The 21,774-nt window shown below is 40.0% G+C and overlaps 1 protein-coding gene across 2 annotated transcripts in view; it reads left to right on the forward strand.

Moving 5' to 3' along the window:
* rassf5 (Ras association domain family member 5) overlaps nucleotides 1-21,220 on the forward strand; it is a 99,637-nt gene extending 78,417 nt beyond the window's left edge. For both annotated transcript variants that reach the window (XM_072278951.1, XM_072278952.1), the window contains 4 exons: nucleotides 2,395-2,505; nucleotides 6,609-6,906; nucleotides 14,201-14,316; nucleotides 20,133-21,220. In XM_072278951.1, the coding sequence (XP_072135052.1) occupies nucleotides 2,395-2,505; nucleotides 6,609-6,906; nucleotides 14,201-14,316; nucleotides 20,133-20,282 (675 nt within the window). In that variant the 3' untranslated portion in view covers nucleotides 20,283-21,220. The remainder of the gene's footprint in view (nucleotides 1-2,394; nucleotides 2,506-6,608; nucleotides 6,907-14,200; nucleotides 14,317-20,132) is intronic.
* The last annotated feature ends 554 nt before the right edge of the window (nucleotides 21,221-21,774 follow it).

Genomic DNA, 21,774 nt, shown 5'->3' on the forward strand with positions numbered 1-21,774 from the left:
GAGAAGCCTTGGAATTTAAGGTCCCTCGGTGCAACAAAAAATTGAATTTTTCTGTCTTTAAACATGAATCTGATAATGCCTTTATTCTGTTCCATTTTTTGTTCCTGTCCGAGTTAAATGCTGGCATGTATACATGTCTTAGTGTTTAGGCATAGCAGGGAATGATCATCAGAAAAAACTGCTGATACTCAAAGTCTAAAATAAAAGCAGTTTCTCTTTCCGCAAATGCTGTCTGATCTGCTGAGTATTTTCTGGTTTAAAGCAGGAAATTGTGTCCATTTGCAGCTGAAATTGTGTTACATAACCCTGCTTTGGAAAAGTTATGTGCACTCATAGGGAACACTCCACACTGTGAGTTTACAATTAACCTTGAATGGGACATGCCTATGTGAATATAGGGCTGCTTCCTCCCCTGATGATCTTCCTGCACAGCTACTTTTGCAGAGTGCTGCATGGATATTTCTACTTATGCTATCAATAGTTAAGGTGTCCTTTCATGGCTGGAGCCCAGATAGTGACCAACTAGTTTTGTATTTCAGAGTCACAAGGGTCTCAACCCAAAACATTGACGGTGTATTTCTCTCTGTAGATGCTGCCTGATCCACTGAGCTGTGTATTACTCTAGTTTTGTATTCCCATGGCTTTTCTGGGAAGGAAAGGTGTTATTTTATCATGAAGGAATTGATTGTTTATGTTATGTTATGTTATACAACCTTGTGGCTGCCTGTAAGGAGATGAATCTCAAGGTTGTATAATGTATAATTATTTGATAATAAACGTACTTTGAACTTTGAATGCATATTTCATTTTGTAGTATTATGCTCCACATGAATATTATCCTTTTGTAAAAGAGAAGTCAACATGTACATTGAAACATCGAGGCAAAGAGTGAAATGCATCACAGTATTTAGAAGTCCTATCCAAACAGTATCTAAAGCCAATGTACGTAATTCATGAAAAGGTTTGAAATAGTTTTTACTTGTTTAAAAAGATGTATACATTGAATTTCTGAGACATTCTTTAGTACAGTACTCAAAGTTTAGATGACTATATGGAGCTGTCCAACAGTACTCCAATTGACTCAACTGCTTTATATTAACTCTTTATTTTATTTTGCTACTCATGCCCACAGAAGAATGTGAAACCCTCAGATAATAAATTCAACACCAAGAGAGTTAGCATAGTTTTACTTGGGACACGTGTCAGAAAAAGTCAGAAGTTGAGTCTATTGTCATATACACAAGTACATGTACGCACAGGTGCAATGGAAAACTTGCAGCAGCGTCACAGACACATAGCATCTACAAAACAGCATTCACAATATAGATTATACACAATTTTTACAACAAATAACACATTTGGAACAAAAATAAACCCTAAGTCCATTTAGTGCAAAGTGATCAAAGTATCATAGTGTTGCTAAACGATGATTAGGATTGTACTGGTTAGTTAAGAACTGGATGGTTGAAGGGAACTAATTGTTCCAGAACCTGCTGGTGTGAGACTTCAGGCTTCTGTACCTCCTTCGGATAATAGCTGCAAAAAGATGGCAGAACAACTCTATTTTACTTTTGGTTTAAGATATATTGTTCAAATGTCATTAACCGTAATTATACAATCTTTTTTGGTGTTCAGAAAATGTTATTGAGGTAACAATCAAACCAAATTGTTTCCATTACCCTGTGCAGCCTTTTGTTATGAGATTGATCGACTAGGAACCTCTTGCTGGAAACCTCCACGACTATTTATAGACATTATAATGCTTCTGGTAAAATAGCAGTGTAGTATTATGTAAGCATATGCAAACAGTCCCCGTCAAAATATTACTTCAATATACAAAGAGACTAAGTTAAAATAGACTGCACTGTTCTCTAATCTACTTTGAAGACAATGGTTCATAATAACATTCTTCTTGTGTACTCTGGAGATTGGATGGATGGGTTGCAGCTAATTAATTTCAATTTGAAATTGGCACAAAGCATCCTATACCTTGCAGCCTTTTGTTTCAATTTTAGATGCTTTGGATAGATACCTATAATATCGATCAGCTCTTTTTCATCTGCTGATGAAGGACCTCATTTCTGAATTCAGCGAGTGCAGGTAGCTGTATTTAGGAGAACAAGGGACACCATGCACTCAAATGACTTCCTTACAGTGACTTTTGGAAGTCACCAGAAAACTGCTGTAGGTTTGTATTTGAAAGGATTGGGCTACCAGTTTATGACCACTAGGTGTGAACCTGGCAAATGATACCCTTATAGTTCAAGTTTGTATTAATGTGGTTTAAGTGATTATAAATGTACTGAAATTTTTATTGGGATTGAATGGGTTGAGCAAATTTTGGTAATTTATGAAAATGAAATATGTTCTAATTATGACTTTTTTTTGTTTAAGAATGTGGCAATTAAAGAAGAAGAGAAACCAAAGGCCCTTACGGAAAAGGAGATTAAACAAAAAATTGAAGAATACAATGGAAAAGTTAAAAACTGCTTGGGAATGCGCTTAGTAAGTAAAATTAAATGCAAATATAGTAATTTACAAAAGATGTCAATGTATAAATGGCTTTTATGCAGTACTGAAGTTCAAAATTGCACATGGAAATTCAACATTATACTGTTTTCACTATTAAGTGAATGAAAGTTATTTCTTGCTCTGGACTGGAACGTGATAATGGGTGTCAATTTTCTGTTGCTGTGGAAATACAGGCACTTCTTATTGTGAGTCATCCTTGTATCTTGCTGAAAGGGAATTATGATAGTGTAGCATAATGCATTTACAGTTCAGTTCCCACTGTTGTCTGTAAGGAGTTTGTATGTTCTCCCCATGACCTAAGCTCTATCTTCTTCCCATATTCCAAAGATATATGGGCTAGTAGATTAATTGGTCACATGGCTGTAATTGGGTGGCGTAGGCTCATTGGGCTAGGAGAGTCAGATGTTACTGTGCTGAATTTAGAAAAAGTTCTCATGTAGTTCTCTTTTTGGTACACTGCAGGAAATCATGATCTGCATTGCCCCATCATCGAGCAGCCTTGGGACAAACTACTCTCACCAGCACAGTGCCGGGCTGGCATTCCACCTGGGTGCATTCCCAATGTACCATTCAGCCTTTGAACATCCCCTCTCCTACTGATTACCGTCACAATCCTACCAACTGCCCGGGCTGCCCAATTTTCTGACACTGTGGTCCATTAGTCCTCTGAGTCCAACTCCGCTCAGCTATCTCCCTGACCTCAACCTCAGCTTGACTCCAAGTACACATGCTAACTATTAAATTCAAGGGCCTTTAACTGTTTCTCTGTCCACAGATGCTGTCCGACTTACTGAATATTTTCAGCATTTTTAGGTAGCTCTTTGCTTCTCTCCATACCAATCTAAACATTATAGCACAATGATCACTGTTCCCCATGTGTGCTCTGACTGGAATTTGGCTTATTTCATTCCCCAGAGACTGAATTCAGCAATACCTCCTTCCTGAGTTGATCAAGAACATACAAATTAAGAAAATTTTGTTGAGTTACTCTCCTTTGTCCTTTACCCTACTGCATCTCACCCCTTCTATCTTCTGATTAACTCTCCTGCCAGTGTATTTTAAATGCTCCCCAGCCATACAAGAAAATCTCCCCTCAAGGAAATGAGTCCTAAGCCGCTGAAAAGTAGTGTCCTGAAAAGATTGAAGAGGTCACTTCTGCCCCAAGACTAGTGTGTCTGAAGCCCTCCCTCCTAGATCACTGTCTAAACACACATTAAAATGTCTTGCCTTTCTATTTCTACTGATGCAGCATGTGTCACTGAGAGTAAACCAGAGATATCTACCTTTTGAGATATTACCTTTTAGCTTCCTCCCTGAAAGTCTGGTTGTGGAAGTCAGTTCCTCTCCTCCAAAATAATACATGGCACCTAGTCCAAGAGGTTCTTTACCATAGTGTCAAACAGGCAATACATTACATGGGACTCTTCAGTTACCACTCTTTATTCATATTTCCTTGATCTCTTGATCTGCACTCTTTAAACTCTTCCTATTCACATGCCCTTTAAACTTGGCATCTTGATCTCCCATTCTTTTCTCATACCATAGGAATGAGCGATCCAGATATGCTATTGGGTAAGCCATCTTGCATATGAAGTGGCAATTCTAGACCAAACTTGAATCACTGAAGGATACTGGACCACTATGGCAGGGCTTGAATGCTATTATGTCCGGTAAAACCAAGGGACTACAGTAGGTGACAACAGGGCTTCGCTCCCAGATGAACTCAATGCCTTTTATGCTCACTTCTTCCATTAAAACATGGAGGCTCTTTCACAAACTCCCACGGCCCCCGAAGACTGATTTCAGTCTCTGAGGACACTGTGAGAGCATCCTTCTGGAAGGTGAACCCACAGAAAGCATTTGGCCCAAACAGGGTACTTGGCTAAGTACTAAAGATATGTGCTGATCAGCTGGCTGGAGTGTTCATCGATATCCTTAACCTCTCACTTCGGCAGTCTGAGGTACCCACCTGCTTCAGCAGGCTTCAGTTATACTGGTGCCTAAGAAGAACGTGGTAACCTACTTTAATGACTGTCATCCAGTAGTGCTTACATCCACTGTGTTGAAGTGTTTTGAGAGGTTGGTGATGAAACATATCAACTCTTGCCTCAAATGACTTGGATCCGCTCCAATCTGCCTACCGTCACAACAGGTCAATCAGCCCTGGAACATATGGACAGCAAAGATGCATGCATCAGGATGCTTTTCATTGACTACAGCTCAGCATTCAATACTATCATCACCTCAAAACTAATCAATCAGCTTCAAGTCCTAGGCCTCAATACCTCTTTGTGCAACTGGATCCTCAATTTCCTCACTTGCAGACCCCAGTCAGTTTGGATTAGCAACATCTTCTCCACAATCTCCATGAGCACATGTGCACCCCACAAGGCTGTGTGCTTATCCCCCTGCTCTACTCGTTTTACACTTATGACTGTGTGGCTAAGCATAGCTCCAATGCAATATTTACAATTGCTGACGGCACCATTATCAATGGCCGAATCAAAGGTAGTGATGAATTAACATATTGACAGGAGATTAACAATCTGGCTATGTTGTGCCACAACAATAACCTCTCACTCAATGTCATCAAGACTAAGGCGCTGATTATTGATCCTTATCAGGGGATAAGAGGTAGAGAGGATCAGCAACTTTAAATTCCTCTGAGTTATCATTTCAGAGGATCTGTCCTGGGTCCAACACGTAAGTGCGATAACTAAGAAAGTATGGCAGCCCTTCTACTTTCTTAGAAGTTTGCAAAGATTTGGCATGTCAGCTAAAACTTTGACAAGCTTCTATAGATGTATAGTGAAGGCTATATTGACTGGTCGCATCATAGCCTGTTATGGAAACGTCATTGCCCTTGAACAGAAAAGCCTACAAAAAGTAGTGGATATGGTGCAGTTCATCATGAGAAAAGCCCTCCCACCACTGAGCACGTCTACACAGAGCACTGTTGTGGGAAAGCAGTGTCCATTATCAAGGAATCCCACCATCTAGGCCACACTCTCTTTTTGCTGCTGCCATCAAGGAAAAGGTACAGGAACCTCAGGACTTACACCACCAGGTTCAGGAACAGTTATTGCCCCTCAACCATCAGGCTCCTGAACCAGAGGGCATAACTTCATTCAAATTCACTTGCCCTACCACTGAACTGTTCTTACAACCTATGGGCTCACTTTCAAGGACTCTTCATCTCATGTTCTTGATATTTATTGCTTATTTATTCATTATTATTATTTATTTCCTTTTCCCTTTTTTTTGTATTTGTACAAATTGTTGTCTTTTGCACATTGACTATTTGTCCGTCCTGTTGGGTGTGGTCTTCCGCTCATTCTATTGTATTTCTTGTACTTACTGCGACTGCCCACAAGAAAATGAATCTCAGGGTTGTATATGGCGATTATATATGTACTTTGATAATAAATTAAACTTTGAACTCTGAAGGCTCAGGTCTTATTGCTTCACACTGCCAGAGGATATCTGGAGTTCAACACTTACAAATCAGGAACTTTCTTTTTCTGTGTGTGTTGCTTGAATTTCCAGCATCTGCAGATTTCCTTGTGTTTGCGTTTTTAAACTTCCTTTTTGAATTGGACAGGCTATGACTTTATTCTTTGGAGTGTAAGATACTGAGGTATAATCTTATAGAGGTGTATAAAATTATGAGGAGCATAGGTAGGATCTTTTTCTCAGGGTTGGGGTATCAAGACCTAGAGGACACAGGTTTAAGGTGAAGGGGAAGATTTACTAGGAACCTGAGGAGCAACTTCTTCATGCAGAACGAGGTGGGTATATGAAATGAGCTGCCTGAGAAAGTAAAGAGGCAGGTACAACAACAATATTTTTAAAACAGTTGGATAGATAAATGGATAGGTAGGGTTTTGAGTGGGGGTTCACAACCTTTTTAATGCTATGGACCAATACCGGGTTGGGAATCCCTGCTTTAGAGGGATATGGGTCAAATGCAGGCAGATAGGACTAGCTTAGATGAGCACTTTGGTCAGCATGGAGGAATTGGGCTGAGGGGCCTGTGTGGGTCTCTATGATTTCTAATGGATGATCTTGTATTTCAGAATACGGATGGTAGTTATACAGGGTTCATCAAAGTCCACCTGAAATTGCGCCGCCCTGTCACAGTCCCTGCAGGCATCAGACCACAGTCTATCTACGACGTGCTCAAGGAGGTGAACCCAGCAGAAATAACAAACAAGCGGACGTCATTTTACCTACCCCTGGACGCAGTCAAGCAGCTTCACATTAGTAGTGGCACGACAGTCAATGAAGTGATCACGGGCCTACTGAAGAAGTTCATGGTCATTGACAATCCCCAGAAATTTGCTCTCTTCTACCAGACAAAAAAAGGGAATGATGGTGAGTAAAGATCTGCCCTCCATTTCCATGATAGCATAGAAAATTTGAATTATGTTCGCATTTTCATGTGGGGGAAAGACAATAGACAATAGGTGCAGGAGTAGGCCATTCGGCCTTTCGAGCCAGCACCGCCATTCACTGTGATCATGGCTGATCATCCACAATCAGTTCCTGCCTTCTCCCCATATCCCTTGACTCCGCTATCTTTAAGAGCTCTATCTAACTCTTTCTTGAAAGAATCCAGAGAATTGTCCTCCATTGTCTTCTTAGGCAGAGCATTCCACAGATCCACAACCCTGTGTGTGAAAAAGTTTTTCCTCAACTCCATTTTAAATTGTCTACCCCTTATTCTTAAACTGTGGCCTCTGGTTCTGGACTCCCCCCAACATCGGGAACATGTCCTGCCTCTAGTGTGTCTAATCCCTTCATAAATTTGGGGGAATACATTTGGTAGAATAAGGTAGAGTACATTTGGAATTATTTCTGAAGTTCAGATTTGCTGACATAATCTTGAGTTTTATAAGATTCTGAGAGGCATAGATAGAGTAGACAGGGATTATCTGTTTCCCAGGGTTGAAATGTCTAATTCGAGAGGGCATGCATTGAAGGCGGGGGTGTAGGTTCAAGGGGTAAGATTTTTACTCAGAGTGATGAATGACTGGAACGCGCTGCCTGGTATGGTGGTAGAGGTAAATACATTAGAGGCTTTTAAGAGGTGTTTGGGTAGGCACAAGGATGTGAGGATGGAGGAGGGATATGTAGGTAGGAAGGATTAGTGTTTGGGTGTTTTTGATTTGCTTTTTAGCTGGTTCAGCACAACACTGTGGGCTGAATAGCCTTTTTCTGTTCTGTACTGCTCTATCTATGAGATGTTACATGTCTGATTATTTATTTATTTAGAGGTACAATGCAGAACAGGCCCTTTTGGCTTGAAGAGCTGTGACACCCAGCAATCTACCTATTTAACCCAAGACTAATCACAGGGCCATTTACAATGACCAGTTAACCGACTAACCAGTACACCTTTGGACTACGGAAGGAAACCAGAGCACCCGGAGGAAACCCGCATGGTCACGGGAAAGATGTACAAGCTCCTTACAGGTGCTGCCAGACGCCGATGCCCTGAGATGTAATAGCGTCGTACTAACCACTGTGCTACCGTGTTTCTTCCTGAGGTTCTCGACATCGCAGAAGCCTGACTTCAGCCAAGTCAATTCACATTATGTGATCTTAAGAAGTGACTTAGGGCTTTGGAAGCAGCAAAGGTTATACGGCCGGACAGTATCCTGGCTATGGAGCTGAAGGTTGATATTTAGAATTAGCTGTGACAGTACAGCCAACAGAGGCATTTACCTGTTCAATGTGGAAAATTGCCCATTTGTCCCTGTTGGTAAAAAGTGGGATTAAACCCATTTCTCTGATGGCAATTATCAGTAAAATTGACAGTGTGTGTTATCAAGTAGAATTTACTCACAAATAACCTTCCCATCTGTGCTCAGTTTGCATTTTATGGAAACACCTCAGCTCTGGACTGTCTTACACTTTTGGTCCAAACATATAATCATATAACAATTACAGCACGGAAACAGGCCATCTCGGCCCTTCTAGTCTGTTCCGAACTCACTCTCACCTAGTCCCACCAACCTGCACTCAGCCCATAACCCTCCATCCCTTTCCTGTCCATATACCTATCCAATTTTTAACTTTAAATGACAACATCGAACCTGCCGCAACCACTTCTGCTGGAAGCTCGTTCCGCACAGCTACCACTCTCTGAGTAAAGAAGTTCCCCCTCATGTTACCCCTAAACTTTTGCCCTTTAACTCTCAACTCATGTCCTCTTGTTTGAATCTCCCTCACTCTCAATGGAAAAAGCCTATCCACGTTAACTCTGTCTATCCCCCCTCATAATTTTAAATACCTCTATCAAGTTCCCCCTCAACCTTCTACGCTCCAAAGAATAAAGACCCAACTTGTTCAACCTTTCTCTGTAACTTAGGAGATGAAACCCAGGTAACATTCTAGTAAATCTTCTCTGTACTCTCTCAATTTTGTTCACATCTTTCCTATAATTTGGTGACCAGAACTGAACGCAATACTCCAAATTTGGCCTTACCAATGCCTTGTACAATTTTGACACTACATCCCAACTCCTATACTCAATGCTCTGATTTATAAAGGCCAGCATACCAAAAGCTTTTTTCACCACCCTGTCCACATGAGATTCCACCTTCAGGGAACTATGCACCATTATTCCTAGATCCCTCTGTTCTACTGCATTCTTCAATGTCCTACCATTTACCATGTATGTCCTATTTTGATTAGTCCTACCAAAATATAGCACCTCACATTTATCAGCATTACACTCCATCTGCCATCTTTCAGCCCACTCTTCTAACTGGCCTAACTCTCTCTGCAAGCTTTGAAAACCTACTTCATTATCCACAACTCCACCTATCTTAGTATCATCTGCATACCTACTAATCCAATTTACCACCCCATCATCCAGATCATTATTATATATGACAAACAACATTGGACCCAGTACAGATCCCTGAGGCACACCACTAGCCACCGGCCTCCAATCTGACAAGGTTATGCACCACTACTCTCTGGTGTCTCCCATCCAGCCACTGCTGAATCCATTTTACTACTTCAATATTAATACCTAATGATTGAACCTTCCTAACTAACCTTCCGTGTGGAGCCTTGTCAAAGGCCTTACTAAAGTCCATATAGACAACATCCACTGCTTTACCCTCGTCAACTTTCCTAGTAACCTCTTCAAAAAATTCAGTAAGATTTGTCAAACATGACCTTCCACGCACAAATCCATGTTGACTGTTCCTAATCAGACCCTGTCTATCCAGATAATTATATATACCATCTCTAAGAATACTTACCATCAATTTACCCACCACTGACATCAAACTCACAGGCCTATAATTGCTAGGTTTACTCTTAGAACCCTTTTTAAACAATGGAACAACATGAGCAATATGCCAATCCTCCGGCACCATCCTCGTTTCTAATGACATTTGAAATATTTCTGTCAGAGCCCCTGCTATTTCCACACTAACTTCCCTCAAGGTCCTAGGGAATATCCTGTCAGGACCCGGAGACTTATTCACTTTTATATTCCTTAAAAGCGCCAGTACTACTTCTTTTTAATCACCATAGTTTCCATAACTACCCTACTTGTTTCCATTACCTTACACAATTCAATATCCTTCTCCTTAGTGAACACCGAAGAAAAGAAATGGTTCAAAATCTCCCCCATCTCTTTTGGCTCCGCACATAGCCGTCCACTCTGATTCTCTAAGGGACCAATTTTATCCCTCACTATCCTTTTGCTATTAACATAACGGTAGAAACCCTTTGGATTTATTTTCACCTTACTTGCCAAAGCAACCTCATATCTTTTAGCTTTTCTAATTTCTTTCTTAAGATTCTTTTTAAGATTCAAACAGTTGGCACTGTAGAGGAGTGGTTAGCATAACCCAACATAACGCCAGCGATCATGATTCTATTCCTGCTGCTGTCTGTAAAGAATTTGTACACTCTTGTGACCGCATAGGTTTCCTCCAGGTTCTCTGGTTTCTTCCCACATTCCAAAGATGTACAGGTTAGAGTTAGTAAATTGTGGAATGCTGTGTTAGTGTTGGAATAATGGTGACACATATGGGCTGCTCCTTGCACATCCTTGGACTGTGTTGCCATTGAAATAATGCATTTCACTGTATTTTTCATAAACACAAGAGATTCTGCAGATGCTGGAAATTTTTGTGTATGTTTCACCGTATATTTCAATGTACCTGGCTACCTCTTCTTTCTGAAGAGAGCTGGACTTTGCACATCCATACTTATGTCATTCTACAGAGGCGCAGTAGAGAGCATCCTAACAAGCTGCATCATTTCTTGGTATGGGAATTGCACTGCAGCAGAACTGGAAGGCTCTACAATGGGAGGTCAAAACTACCCAACACATCACTGGCAGCAGCCTACCCATCATCAAGGACATGTATACAGAAACATGCCGGCAAAGGGCTAGTAACATCATGAAAGATCCCACACACCCTATTAGTGGACTGTTTGTCCCACTCCCATCAGGGAGGAGGCTATGTAGCATCGATGCCAGGACCACCACACTCAAAAACAGTTTCCTTCCCCAAGCAGTAAAGCTTATCAACACCAATACCCACTAACTACTATACACCACTACATCATTCAAAGATTCAAAGTACATTTATTTTCGAAAAGTATGTATGCAGTATACGACCCTCAAAGATAGCCATGGAACAAAGAAAACCATGGAGCCCATTCAAAGAAAAACATCACCCCCACCCCATGTGAAAACAACAACAAAAAGAAGCGAGAAACACAGAGTATAAAACACAAAATCAAAGAGTCCAGGCATATTCAGTTCAGCTCAATGTTTGTTATCTGCAGGCTGCCCTTATTATTTCCCATCAATCACCTTATGTACAACTTAGCGTCACTTTATGTACATTATGTATATAAGTTATCTTATGTACTGAATTGGGCACGTGGCCAAGTGGTTAAGGCATTGGACTAGCGATCTGAAGGTCGTGAGTTCAAGCCCCAGGCGAGGCAGCGTGTTGTGTCCTTGAGCAAGGCACTTGACCACATATTGCTCTGCGACGACACTGGTGCCAAGCTGTATCGGCCCTTGCCCTTCCCTTGGACAACATTGGTCTCGTGGAGAGGGGAGACTTGCAGCATGGGCAACTGCCGGTCTTCCCTACAACCTTGCCCAGGCCTGCGCCCTGGAGAGTGAAGAACGGATGCCTTAAAAAATGCACTGAATTTATATTTATTGTGTTTTTTATTATTCTTATTGTGTTCTTTATCTTTTGTTGTACTAATTATTTTTTTCTCCTTGCACTTGGGTACAGGAAGTGACATCAAACAATCTTGAGTCTTGAATGAGACTGATAAAGCTAATCTAAATATTGGCCAGCAGTCTCTGTCAGTAACAAGCAGGATAAACCTTATTTGTTTGCCGTCAATTATCAATAAAGTTGACAGTGTGTGTTATCAAGTGGAGCTTGCTTAGAAATAATTTTCTCATCCATGCTTAGTTTGGGTTCTACGAGAACGCAGAGCTCTGGACTTCTTTACGCCATTGGTCCAAAAATGGAAAAGAAGCCCAGAATTCCACTTTAAGGCTAGAGTAGGGCTGACGATTGTGTAGTGCTCAATTCTGTTTGCAATATCTGAAAAACAAAGCGGGTCAATGCTGTCATGCAGCAAGACTGGCAGCTTTTGAGAGTGGAGTGATTAGTGGTAGCACCATTTTTGTCCCACAAGTGCTAAGTAGTAATAATTCGCCCACAAGTTAAATCTAACCACCAACTCTTGAGATTCAGTGGCACTGCCTGTGTTAAGTTCCTCATCACCAACATGTTGGCGTCATCACTAGCTTGAAACTTAACCAGACCAGTCCTGGGAAAAGGGAAATGACTGAGTATCTTGCAGCGAGTGACTCACTTTCTGAGTCCCCATAGTTCCCCAATGAGTCAGAGACTCAACACCTTCAAATTCAAATTTCTGTCTGTAAGGGTTTTTTTTTATAACCAATGAATCAAGTTAAATTGCTACTTTCTATTCTCAGTTGTTCAAAGATTCAAAGTACATTTCTTACTAAAAATGTATACATCACCATATATTACCCTGAGATTCACTTTCCTGCAGGCATTCACAGTAGATACAAAGAGGCACAATAGAATCAATGAGAAACCACACACAAAAACTGGCAAACGTCTAACATGCAAAAGAAAACCAACTGTGCAAATACAACAAAGAACAAATAATAAATAATATTGAGAACACGAGTTGCAGAGTCCGTGAGAGTGAGTCTGTAGGTTATGGAATCAGTTCAGTGTTGAGGTGAGTGAAGTTATCCACAGTGGTTCAGGAGCCCGATGGTTGAAGGGTAATAATGGTTCCTGTAGCTGGAGGTTCATTGTTGGTCCGTTTGTTTGTGGAAACTTGAAACCTAACCTGATGAATACTCTCTCAAGAACACTGTAGCACGATTTCTTGATAAGCTCCGGAAATGAAACTCAACCCCTTGATATTTCACATCAGTTGTTGGTGAAGAACCTTTGAGCATGTATGCCTGTATCCAACAGAGAGAGAGACAAGAGCTGATAGTAGATGGTGAAGAGATATTTTATAGTGGGTGGGGAATCTTAAAATCAAGGAATAGTTTCAGAAAAAGGGAATACCCTATTTAAGGCAGAGAAGAGGAGGAAGTTTATCTCTCATTATGAACGATTAGCACTTTCTACCCAGTGGCTGAGTCCCGGGGGCTCTGAATCTTTGAACTGCGTACTCCGGAGATCTGCAGTGACTGAGTTTTGGCTGCGGGAGAATCAAGGGTTAAGGGGAAAGTGGAGTTGAGGCTATGGTCGGAGAAGACATGACCATATTAGATGGTGGCCCTCACTTGAGAATGGAGTGATTAGTGGTAGCACTATTTTTGTCTCACAAGTGCTAAGTAGTAACAATTCGCCCACAAGGAAAAATCTAACCACCAACTCTTGAGATTCAGTGGCACTACTTCAACTCCTATTTTGTTTGATAGGACACTGTCTATTTCTACTCCTATTTTGTCTGATAGGACACTGTCTATTTCTACTCCTATTTTGTCTGATAGGTCACTGTCTATTTCAACTCCTATTTTGTCTGATAGGACACTGTCTATTTCTACTCCTATTTTGTCTGATAGCACACTGTCTGAATGGTGAGATACTGCAGAGCTGTGAGATGCTGAGGGACTTGCATGTCCAAGGGCACGATTTGGAAGAGGCTAGCATACAAGATGAGGAAAGCCAACAGAAAGTTATAATTTATTGCTAGGAGAGCCAAGTATAGAGTGGAGAAATTATGCTTCAGATATGAAGCTGCGGATAGAATTATATTTAAATTATTGGTTTCCTTAGATAAGAAATGGTGTTAATGCATTTGTAGTTACTGCAAAGAGGTTTATTGAACCCCCCCCCACTCACCCACCTCACCCTCACCTGGCTTCACCTATCACCTGTCAGTTCCTACTCCTTCCCCTCCTTATTCCGGCTTCTCCCCACTTCTTTTCCGGTCCTGATGAAGGATCTCAGCCTGAAACATCTACTGTTTATTTCCCTAATAGAAGCCGCCTGACCTGCTGAGTTCCTCCAGCATTTTGAGTGTGTTGCTGTAGACTGCTTTGCTTTTTGTTTCTCTATCAGTCAAAGCACCAAATAACCAACACATTTTTGAACCTTTCTAGTGCATTTGCAGAAACTCAAAGGAACTGAACAACCCCTTTTAATCCGTCTTTTGGCTGGCCCAGACACTGAAGCCTCAACTTTTGCATTGAAAGAGAATGAAACCGAGGAAGTTGAGGTATGCTTTTGAGATTGCTTTCTCTTATTTGTGAAATAATCACTCAGGTTGCGTTTTTTTAAAATTCTTTCTTTGCAGTGTGTGTGTTGCAGACAAGGACAGAGTTCATCATAATAGCCTTAAAATTAGCAACGAGTTACTGTCATGAACTGCTGTCATCCTTGGCAGTTTCTCATTTGTATGACAGAAGCAATTCATATTTAATTTTAATTGCAAAACACATGAAGAACCATAATTTATTGCTTTGTGCTTATTGGGAAAATGCCAACATTGTAGGTTGAATGTCTTCAGAAGAAATCTGAGTGCAGTCAGAGTGTCCTGTGCAAGAAAATATCAGTGAATAAGCTTTGAAATTGGTTGTTGAAGCTAGGCGGAATTTAACTGGAAAAATCACACAAACACTGACCAAAACTGCTGCTCAAAATCTAAGTTATGAGGAACCAGTACATGCTCAACCTTCCTTTGTGAGACCTTGTTAACTTCTAACAGAATTAATATTTTTAAATCATGGTATAGAAAAAGCAAAGAAACTTTGAGTCCCATAAACCAGTGTATTTTTAAATTTCAATTACTCATCCAATCTATTTGTATATTGATTTATTTATTTAGACACAGTGCAGAGTGGGCCCTTCTGGCTTAGCAATCCCCCAGTTTCACCCTCGCCTAATCACGGGACAATTTACAATGACCAATTAACCTACTAACTGGTACATCTTTGCACTGTGGGAGGAAACCGGAGCACCCGGAGGAAACCCACAGGGTCATGGGGAAAATATACAAACAGTTGAAAGTCTGTTACATTGGTGGGTCAGGAGTCACTAGGAGTTGGATCAGATAAGGGTGGTGGATTTCTTTCCCTGGAGGACCTTGGTGAACCTGGTATGTTATTATAACAAACCTGTACTTTAATGGTAGCTGTCAAAGAGGCTATTTTATTCCAGTTTTTTTTTAAATTTAGTTACTTAAATGTAAATACTGCAGCTGCCTTTGTAAGATTCAAACTCATCTGTGGATCAGGGGACAAGAACTCTGGCTTTTAGCCTAGTAATCCAAGTACCATGTCTGTCCTAAATTCAGACCATTTCCTTCTGTCTATCTCATTATTTTGCAGACCTCCCTATCTCCCTCACTTCTCTGCTGTAAGCAGAGCCACCCCAGTTTCCCCAATGTTTCCCTATAACTCATTTCCTATATTGCAAAGATCAGCCTCTACAAGACCCGTGTCTCCTTCATGGAGCATGATGATCTGAACTGGCTGCTGCACCCTTACAGCATTCCAGATGTAGCTGACCTAGATTTTCAAGATTGTTTAATGTTATTTCCAGTACACAAGTATAAAGGAGAAAGAAATAATTGTTCATCCACAGCCAATGCAGCACTAAAAAGGACAATAAGGTAAAGAACACAATAATACAAAAATGCAGTAAGTATTAAAAACGTGTGTGTGTATATATATATATATATATATATATATTTATATTATATAATGTATTCCGTAAAGTAACAGCAGGCACAGGAGTGATTGCACATGAGGTGACTCTGATAGGAAATGATAGAGTAGTGTTGGTGGGAGGTGTAGAGGGGTTTTATAACATTTTTATAGCATTTCTGCTGCATGTGAGTCTGCCCAAGGCATAAACATAAACTTGAAAGATTCCTTTCCTTTTGTGCCCTTACGGTCAACATTTATGAGGTCAGAGATTTTGGTGATTTTACAACTACTCTTTCAAACTATCCTGCCATCTGGAAACATTAATTGCACCCCTGCATCCCAGTCTATATGATCCTACATACTTTTCAATTTGTATCCTCATCCCTTTCCTTTGACCAAGATGTCACTATTTCCACAACTGTATGCATTCAGTATCAGTTGACATTTATCTCCCCAGCCTGTCATTGTTCTCTTAAAGTCTGTACTAACTGTTCACTTCACGTGAAAAGTTGTCACCTGGAAACTTTTTTTTTACAACGTGGAACAGGCTCTTCCAGTTCAATGAGCCGTGCCACCCAGGAACCCACCTATTTAACCCTGGCCTAATCACAGGACAAATTACAATGACCAATTAACCTACGTGTTTTGAATATGGGAGGAAACTGGAGCACCCAGAGGAAACCCACGTGGTCATGGGGAAGACATACAAGCTCTTTACAGATGCCATGGGAATTGAACACTGATCTCTGAAGCCCTGAATTGTAATAGCTTACAGCCATGCCGCCATGGTGTCCATTTTGAGGTAGTCCTCTGTATAATCCAATAGATCTCGTAAAATCTGGAATGGCAGTGTTTCCCTGGGAATAACATTTCCTCCAGTCTATGTAATAGCCACAACCTTTGCGTTCTGTCCTGAGGCCAGTTTTTTTTGTTCATACTATCACTGTCCTAGGTTCAATTCCCACCGCTGTCTGTAAGGAATTTGTACATTCTCGCCATGGCCGCGTGGGTTTCCTCTGGGTGCTCCAGTTTCCTCCCACATTCCAAAGATGTACAGGTTAGGGTGTGTTAAGTTGAGGGCATGCTGTGTTGGTGCCCAAAGTATGGTGACCCCTGTAGACTGCCTCCAGCACTTCTTCAGACTGTATTGGTCATAGTTGCAAAAAATGCATTTCACGATATGTTTTGATGTTTAGGTGTACATGTGATAATAAAGATAATTTAATTTAATCTTGTTGATAGTCCTATTATGTACAACTTTTACCAATTCACCTCACCAACTGCATGTCCTTCAGTAACCCTCTTGTGACTTCTCCAATATCTCTATTTTCTTTTTACTAACTCATGTTGTCTTTCATACTCATCTATGGCTGTTTTTACACATTCTTAACGTATCCTACTGCTATGTTAAGCAGACTGATCTGTAGTTGTTGGAGTTCTGTAATTGCCAGCTTTATATATACAGTATATTGAACAACCGTAGAACTTGTCAAATTCTGTGTTTGTGTCGCACCATCCCCAAATCCAAGGAGGAGTGAAAGTTATGCCCAGTATCGTGGCCATTTTCTTCCATCCCTCAGCAACCCAAGAAACGTTCCAGTACACTTGGTGACTAACCTAACAACAGACACTGGTATACCCCCACTACACATTATAGTTCAAAGTTCAAAGTGCATTTATTATCCAAGCATGTATAATATATACAATCTTGAAATTTGTCTCCTTACAGCCAGCCACAAAACAAAGAAACCCAATAGAAAACATTAAAAAATACCGAATGTGCAGAAAAAAACAGATTGTGCAAACAATAAACTTAGCTACTTATTGCCTGTAACATCACTGGTGTTTAGGGCAGTAATGAAGGTGCTCCATCTCTTTCTGTATAGAAGGATTCTTCATTGCCTTTTCTGTAACAATTTTTTTTTGACCAATCAGCATTGTTAGCCCTGAGCTGAATCCCCAGATCTGGAGGACTGGTGGATCACTCTTAGTCTGGCCTCTTCCCTTTGACCTGTTTGGCATTGGTGCCTTACCAAGAGCCAAAGCATAAGGCCCTGACTCCAGCCAGCATAGCTCTCTGGGTCATTGAGGCACGCAAGCCTACAAACCCTACAACAAGGTTGTGGTTCTCTTGGAGAACAAACAATAAAAGCAAGCAAATGACATTCAGAATTGAACTTCACAAAAGTGAGCTCACAGCCACTAAGTCAGTCACAGTTGATCCAGAAGCCATTATTTACAGACCACATTGTTATAACAATGATAAAGTCATCCCAATGATAAACTCATTTAGTACCTAGCCTCTGTCTACATCAATAGGTCTTCGTTTTGACTGCACATGGCCTCAATCTTTCTCTCGCTCTCCCTTACTATCTCTGTGCCTACTTCTGAGTTCCCGTTTATGTCAGTTGACAGTACGTTCTCAATTCTTCAGCCCTTGTTTGTTTTTTTCACTTCCTCTCATGCTTCTATAGTTAACCGTCTTGCTCGTGCTTTCACTCCAGTTCAAGCATAGTAACAAATTTTCACAGCTGTAGATGACTTATTTCACAGATCCATGCCAGTGTTTATGTTCCATATGAGCATCCAAGGACAGCAGCCTCTGTTAGCCATCTGATTTAAACTCCCTTTGACATGCCCTTCATTTTTTTTTCTTCCGATGGTCTTTTTAAATACAACTATTATTCACATCTAGTACTTCTAGTGAAAGCAAGTCCGACACTCTCAAAATCTTCCATATTCACCATATCCACAATGTGGTCTCTAAGTTTTGAAGTTCCTCAGTGTGCCAGCAGTTGGTGATGATTCAATACATGTGAGTGAGGGGGGGAAAAAAAACACTTGTCTTTCTAAATTCCACTGGTCATGTGTTGAAAAAGTTTGTAAAAATCCTATTTTATATCAAAGTTCAAGTACAAAGTTCAAAGTAAATTTATTATCAAAATACATATATGTCATGATAAACAACCCTGAGGTTCATTTTCTTGTGGGCATTCATAGTGAATAGAAAGTAAAACAGTAGATTCAATGAACTAATGATCTCACTTTAAGGATTCTTTATCTTGTTATCTTCTGTTCTTGTTATTTATTGCTATTTATTTATATTTACATTTGCACAGTGTTGTTTTCTGCACTCATTGCTGATGCTATAGTTGCTATTCTGTAGATTTGCTGAGTATGCCCACAGGAAAATGAATCTCAGGGTAGTGTATCATGACATATATATACTTTGGTAATAAATTTACTTTGAACTTTGGAAAAACTGCACACAAAGAATGACAGACAACCAAAGTGCAATAGACAACAAGCAGCACAAATATAAAAAGAAAAACAAATCATAATAATAATAAATAAGTAATTAATATTGAGAACATGAGTTGTAGAGTGTTTGAAAGTGAGTCCGTATTGCAAATTTGCTGGCTTACACCCTGAACAAGTTAAGCATTTAAAAAAAAAATATTATAAACATAAAGTTGGGAAGCTTTAGGAAGGCCCAGAAAAAATGCCAGAAGTTGATTTCCGTTCAGCCAGTCATGTTTATCTTGGTATTGTAAAATGCAAAGTTGTTAAATACATGAGGGAGTTATGTTAGCAAAAATTGAATTTCAAACTTTATGGTCTAGATTGTAATAGTGTAGTGTGGTGCAATTTAAATCAAAGAACATTTTCTTTCCTGATTACTAACCTGTAAGCAAGTATTCTTACTCTGATAGTAGTAGGCACGAATAGAACCTGTTCTGTGAGATTCTTCTTTAGTTCATATTTGAAGGGTTAGCATGGTAGCAGTACTTTTTTTTAGCAAAACAGGGGAGGTATATTTTAAGTAATCCTTTTGCTAAATTTAAGATTGCTACAACTGATTCTGAACTTCAGTCCATGCAATTAATAAATCTGATCTGTTCTGTCTTCAGTGCTACAATATAATGGGTCCCTGCATATTTATTACTTTATCAGTCTAACTTTGGCCAAGATTGTAAAAGAGGCAGGATTGAATTAGCCCCCATTAAATACTATGCCCATTCACTGGAGAGTGAACAAATAGCTCATTCATTTCTGCATATTGTAATGCAGGGTCATCCCAATTATAGTTATATAATCAATTCATACTTTAGAATTAAAATGTTTTATTAGAATTAGAATATCTTTTGAGGATCTGTTGAACAAGCTAGGGTTTTTCTCTTTGGAGCAAAGGAGGATGAGAGCTGACTTGATAGAGGTGTACAAGATGATAAGAGGCATAGATAGAGCAGACAGTCAAAGACTTTCTCCCAGGGCAGAAGAGGCTAATTCAAGGGGGTATAATTTTAATGCGACTGGAGGAAAGTATGTTCAATGCAATTATCTGTTAACCTTTAGAATATTCTTTTTTTTTTCATTTTTGCAGTGGGATGCTTTCAGTGTGCCCGAATTGCAAAATTTCCTCATTATATTGGAGAAAGAAGAAAAGGAGCGTATCCATCAAGCTCGGCAAAAGTACATCACATTTCGTCAAAAGCTGGAGCAAGCCTTGAAGGCAGCCGGGAAGCCGGGATAACCGGAGTGACTATAAACGTGAATCTATCTTTCATTTTGCTCAGATCAATTGAGCAGATCATCTCATGGGACATGTGCAACAAGGCATCAGCAAGCATTGCCGTAGATCTCAGACTGCTGCTCTGGTGACAGATTTCGAACATTGCTGTGTGTGCAGAGCTACACTTTGGACTAACCAAAGCACCTGTCGCTTTTTCCTAACATGTTTTAAATAACCATCAGAGTAGGCAGACAAAATGTTTTTTTGAGTCATCTCTAAAATCTATTGGAAGAATTCTATGAATTACAAACCCTCTTTCTTTGCTTCTTAATGTTGAACAGGAAATTATCTGTATATTTAGGTCGGTCGTGCATTCCAGAGGCTGCCGGGTGCATTACCAAAGGGTTGTACTGACTGTTCTGCTGCGCCCAGTTCACTGTTTAGAGCATCTTCAACGGTGCTCACTAAACGTTAATAGATTCTTTCTGCATGTTATGCCAAGATTATTTGTGTCCTTTTCTACAACAAAAATTAATCTTTAAGCAGGTGTTGCATGTTGAGTGCTCCGTATAATTGGACAGAATCCCATCTTGTATTCACGTTTGTCACTAAGTGTACATCTTAACTGGATAATTTAGGGAGAGCTGTATCATGAATAGTGTTGATTGATATTAATGTGAAAATACCTCTTTAAGGAAAACGTACACGGTTTGCCATTAATAATAAATTCCTAAACGAATAGAAATTAAATTTAGAAAAATCTTCCTCAGCTCCTTGAAGACATCCATTTTTGTAACTGTTGCTATATCCAATTCCCAGGAACTAGTCTGGCATTTTTTAATTCAAGTGACCTGCTGAAATCCACATAAGATGGTGTGCATTTGAACAAACTTCTCCTGTACTGTATTATTTTTTTATATTGCAGTTTAATTTAAAAATAAACTTTACTGAGAGGCGCATGCTTTGGTCAATACTATTACTTAGTATCCCCTATCACAAAGCTTAGAAAAGAAGGATGACCCTTTTAGAACAGCGATGTAGAGGAATTTCTTCAGCCAAAGGGTGGTGAATCCATGGAATGTTGTCTCAGACAGCTGTGGAGGTCAAATTATTAGGTTGATAGATTCTTGATTATTAAGGGCATCAAAGGTTACAGGGAGAAGGCCAGAGAAAGGGGTTGAGAGGGAAAATAAATCAGCCATGATCAAATGGTGGAGCCGATGTGATGGGCCAAATAGTGTAATTTTGCTCTTTTGTTCCATGGTCGTACTTCTAGGACCAACATTCTCATTAATTCTTTTTTACAGCTGTGTGGACCAACCATTATTCCGAGAAGGAACTTTTTACACGGCCTGAAAGCTGCGCAGCACTTCAAACATTTCTTAATATGCATACTATGAATATTTAGAATGAAAATTGAATTTTATTTATTCATTGAGGCGTACAGTGAAATACAGTACAAAAAAAAGAAAATGTTTCACGTTTTGTAAACTTTTTCTAGCGGCATCCAGTT

The sequence above is a fragment of the Mobula birostris genome, chromosome 14 (assembly GCF_030028105.1).
Source record: "Mobula birostris isolate sMobBir1 chromosome 14, sMobBir1.hap1, whole genome shotgun sequence".
Classification (NCBI taxonomy): domain Eukaryota; kingdom Metazoa; phylum Chordata; class Chondrichthyes; order Myliobatiformes; family Myliobatidae; genus Mobula; species Mobula birostris.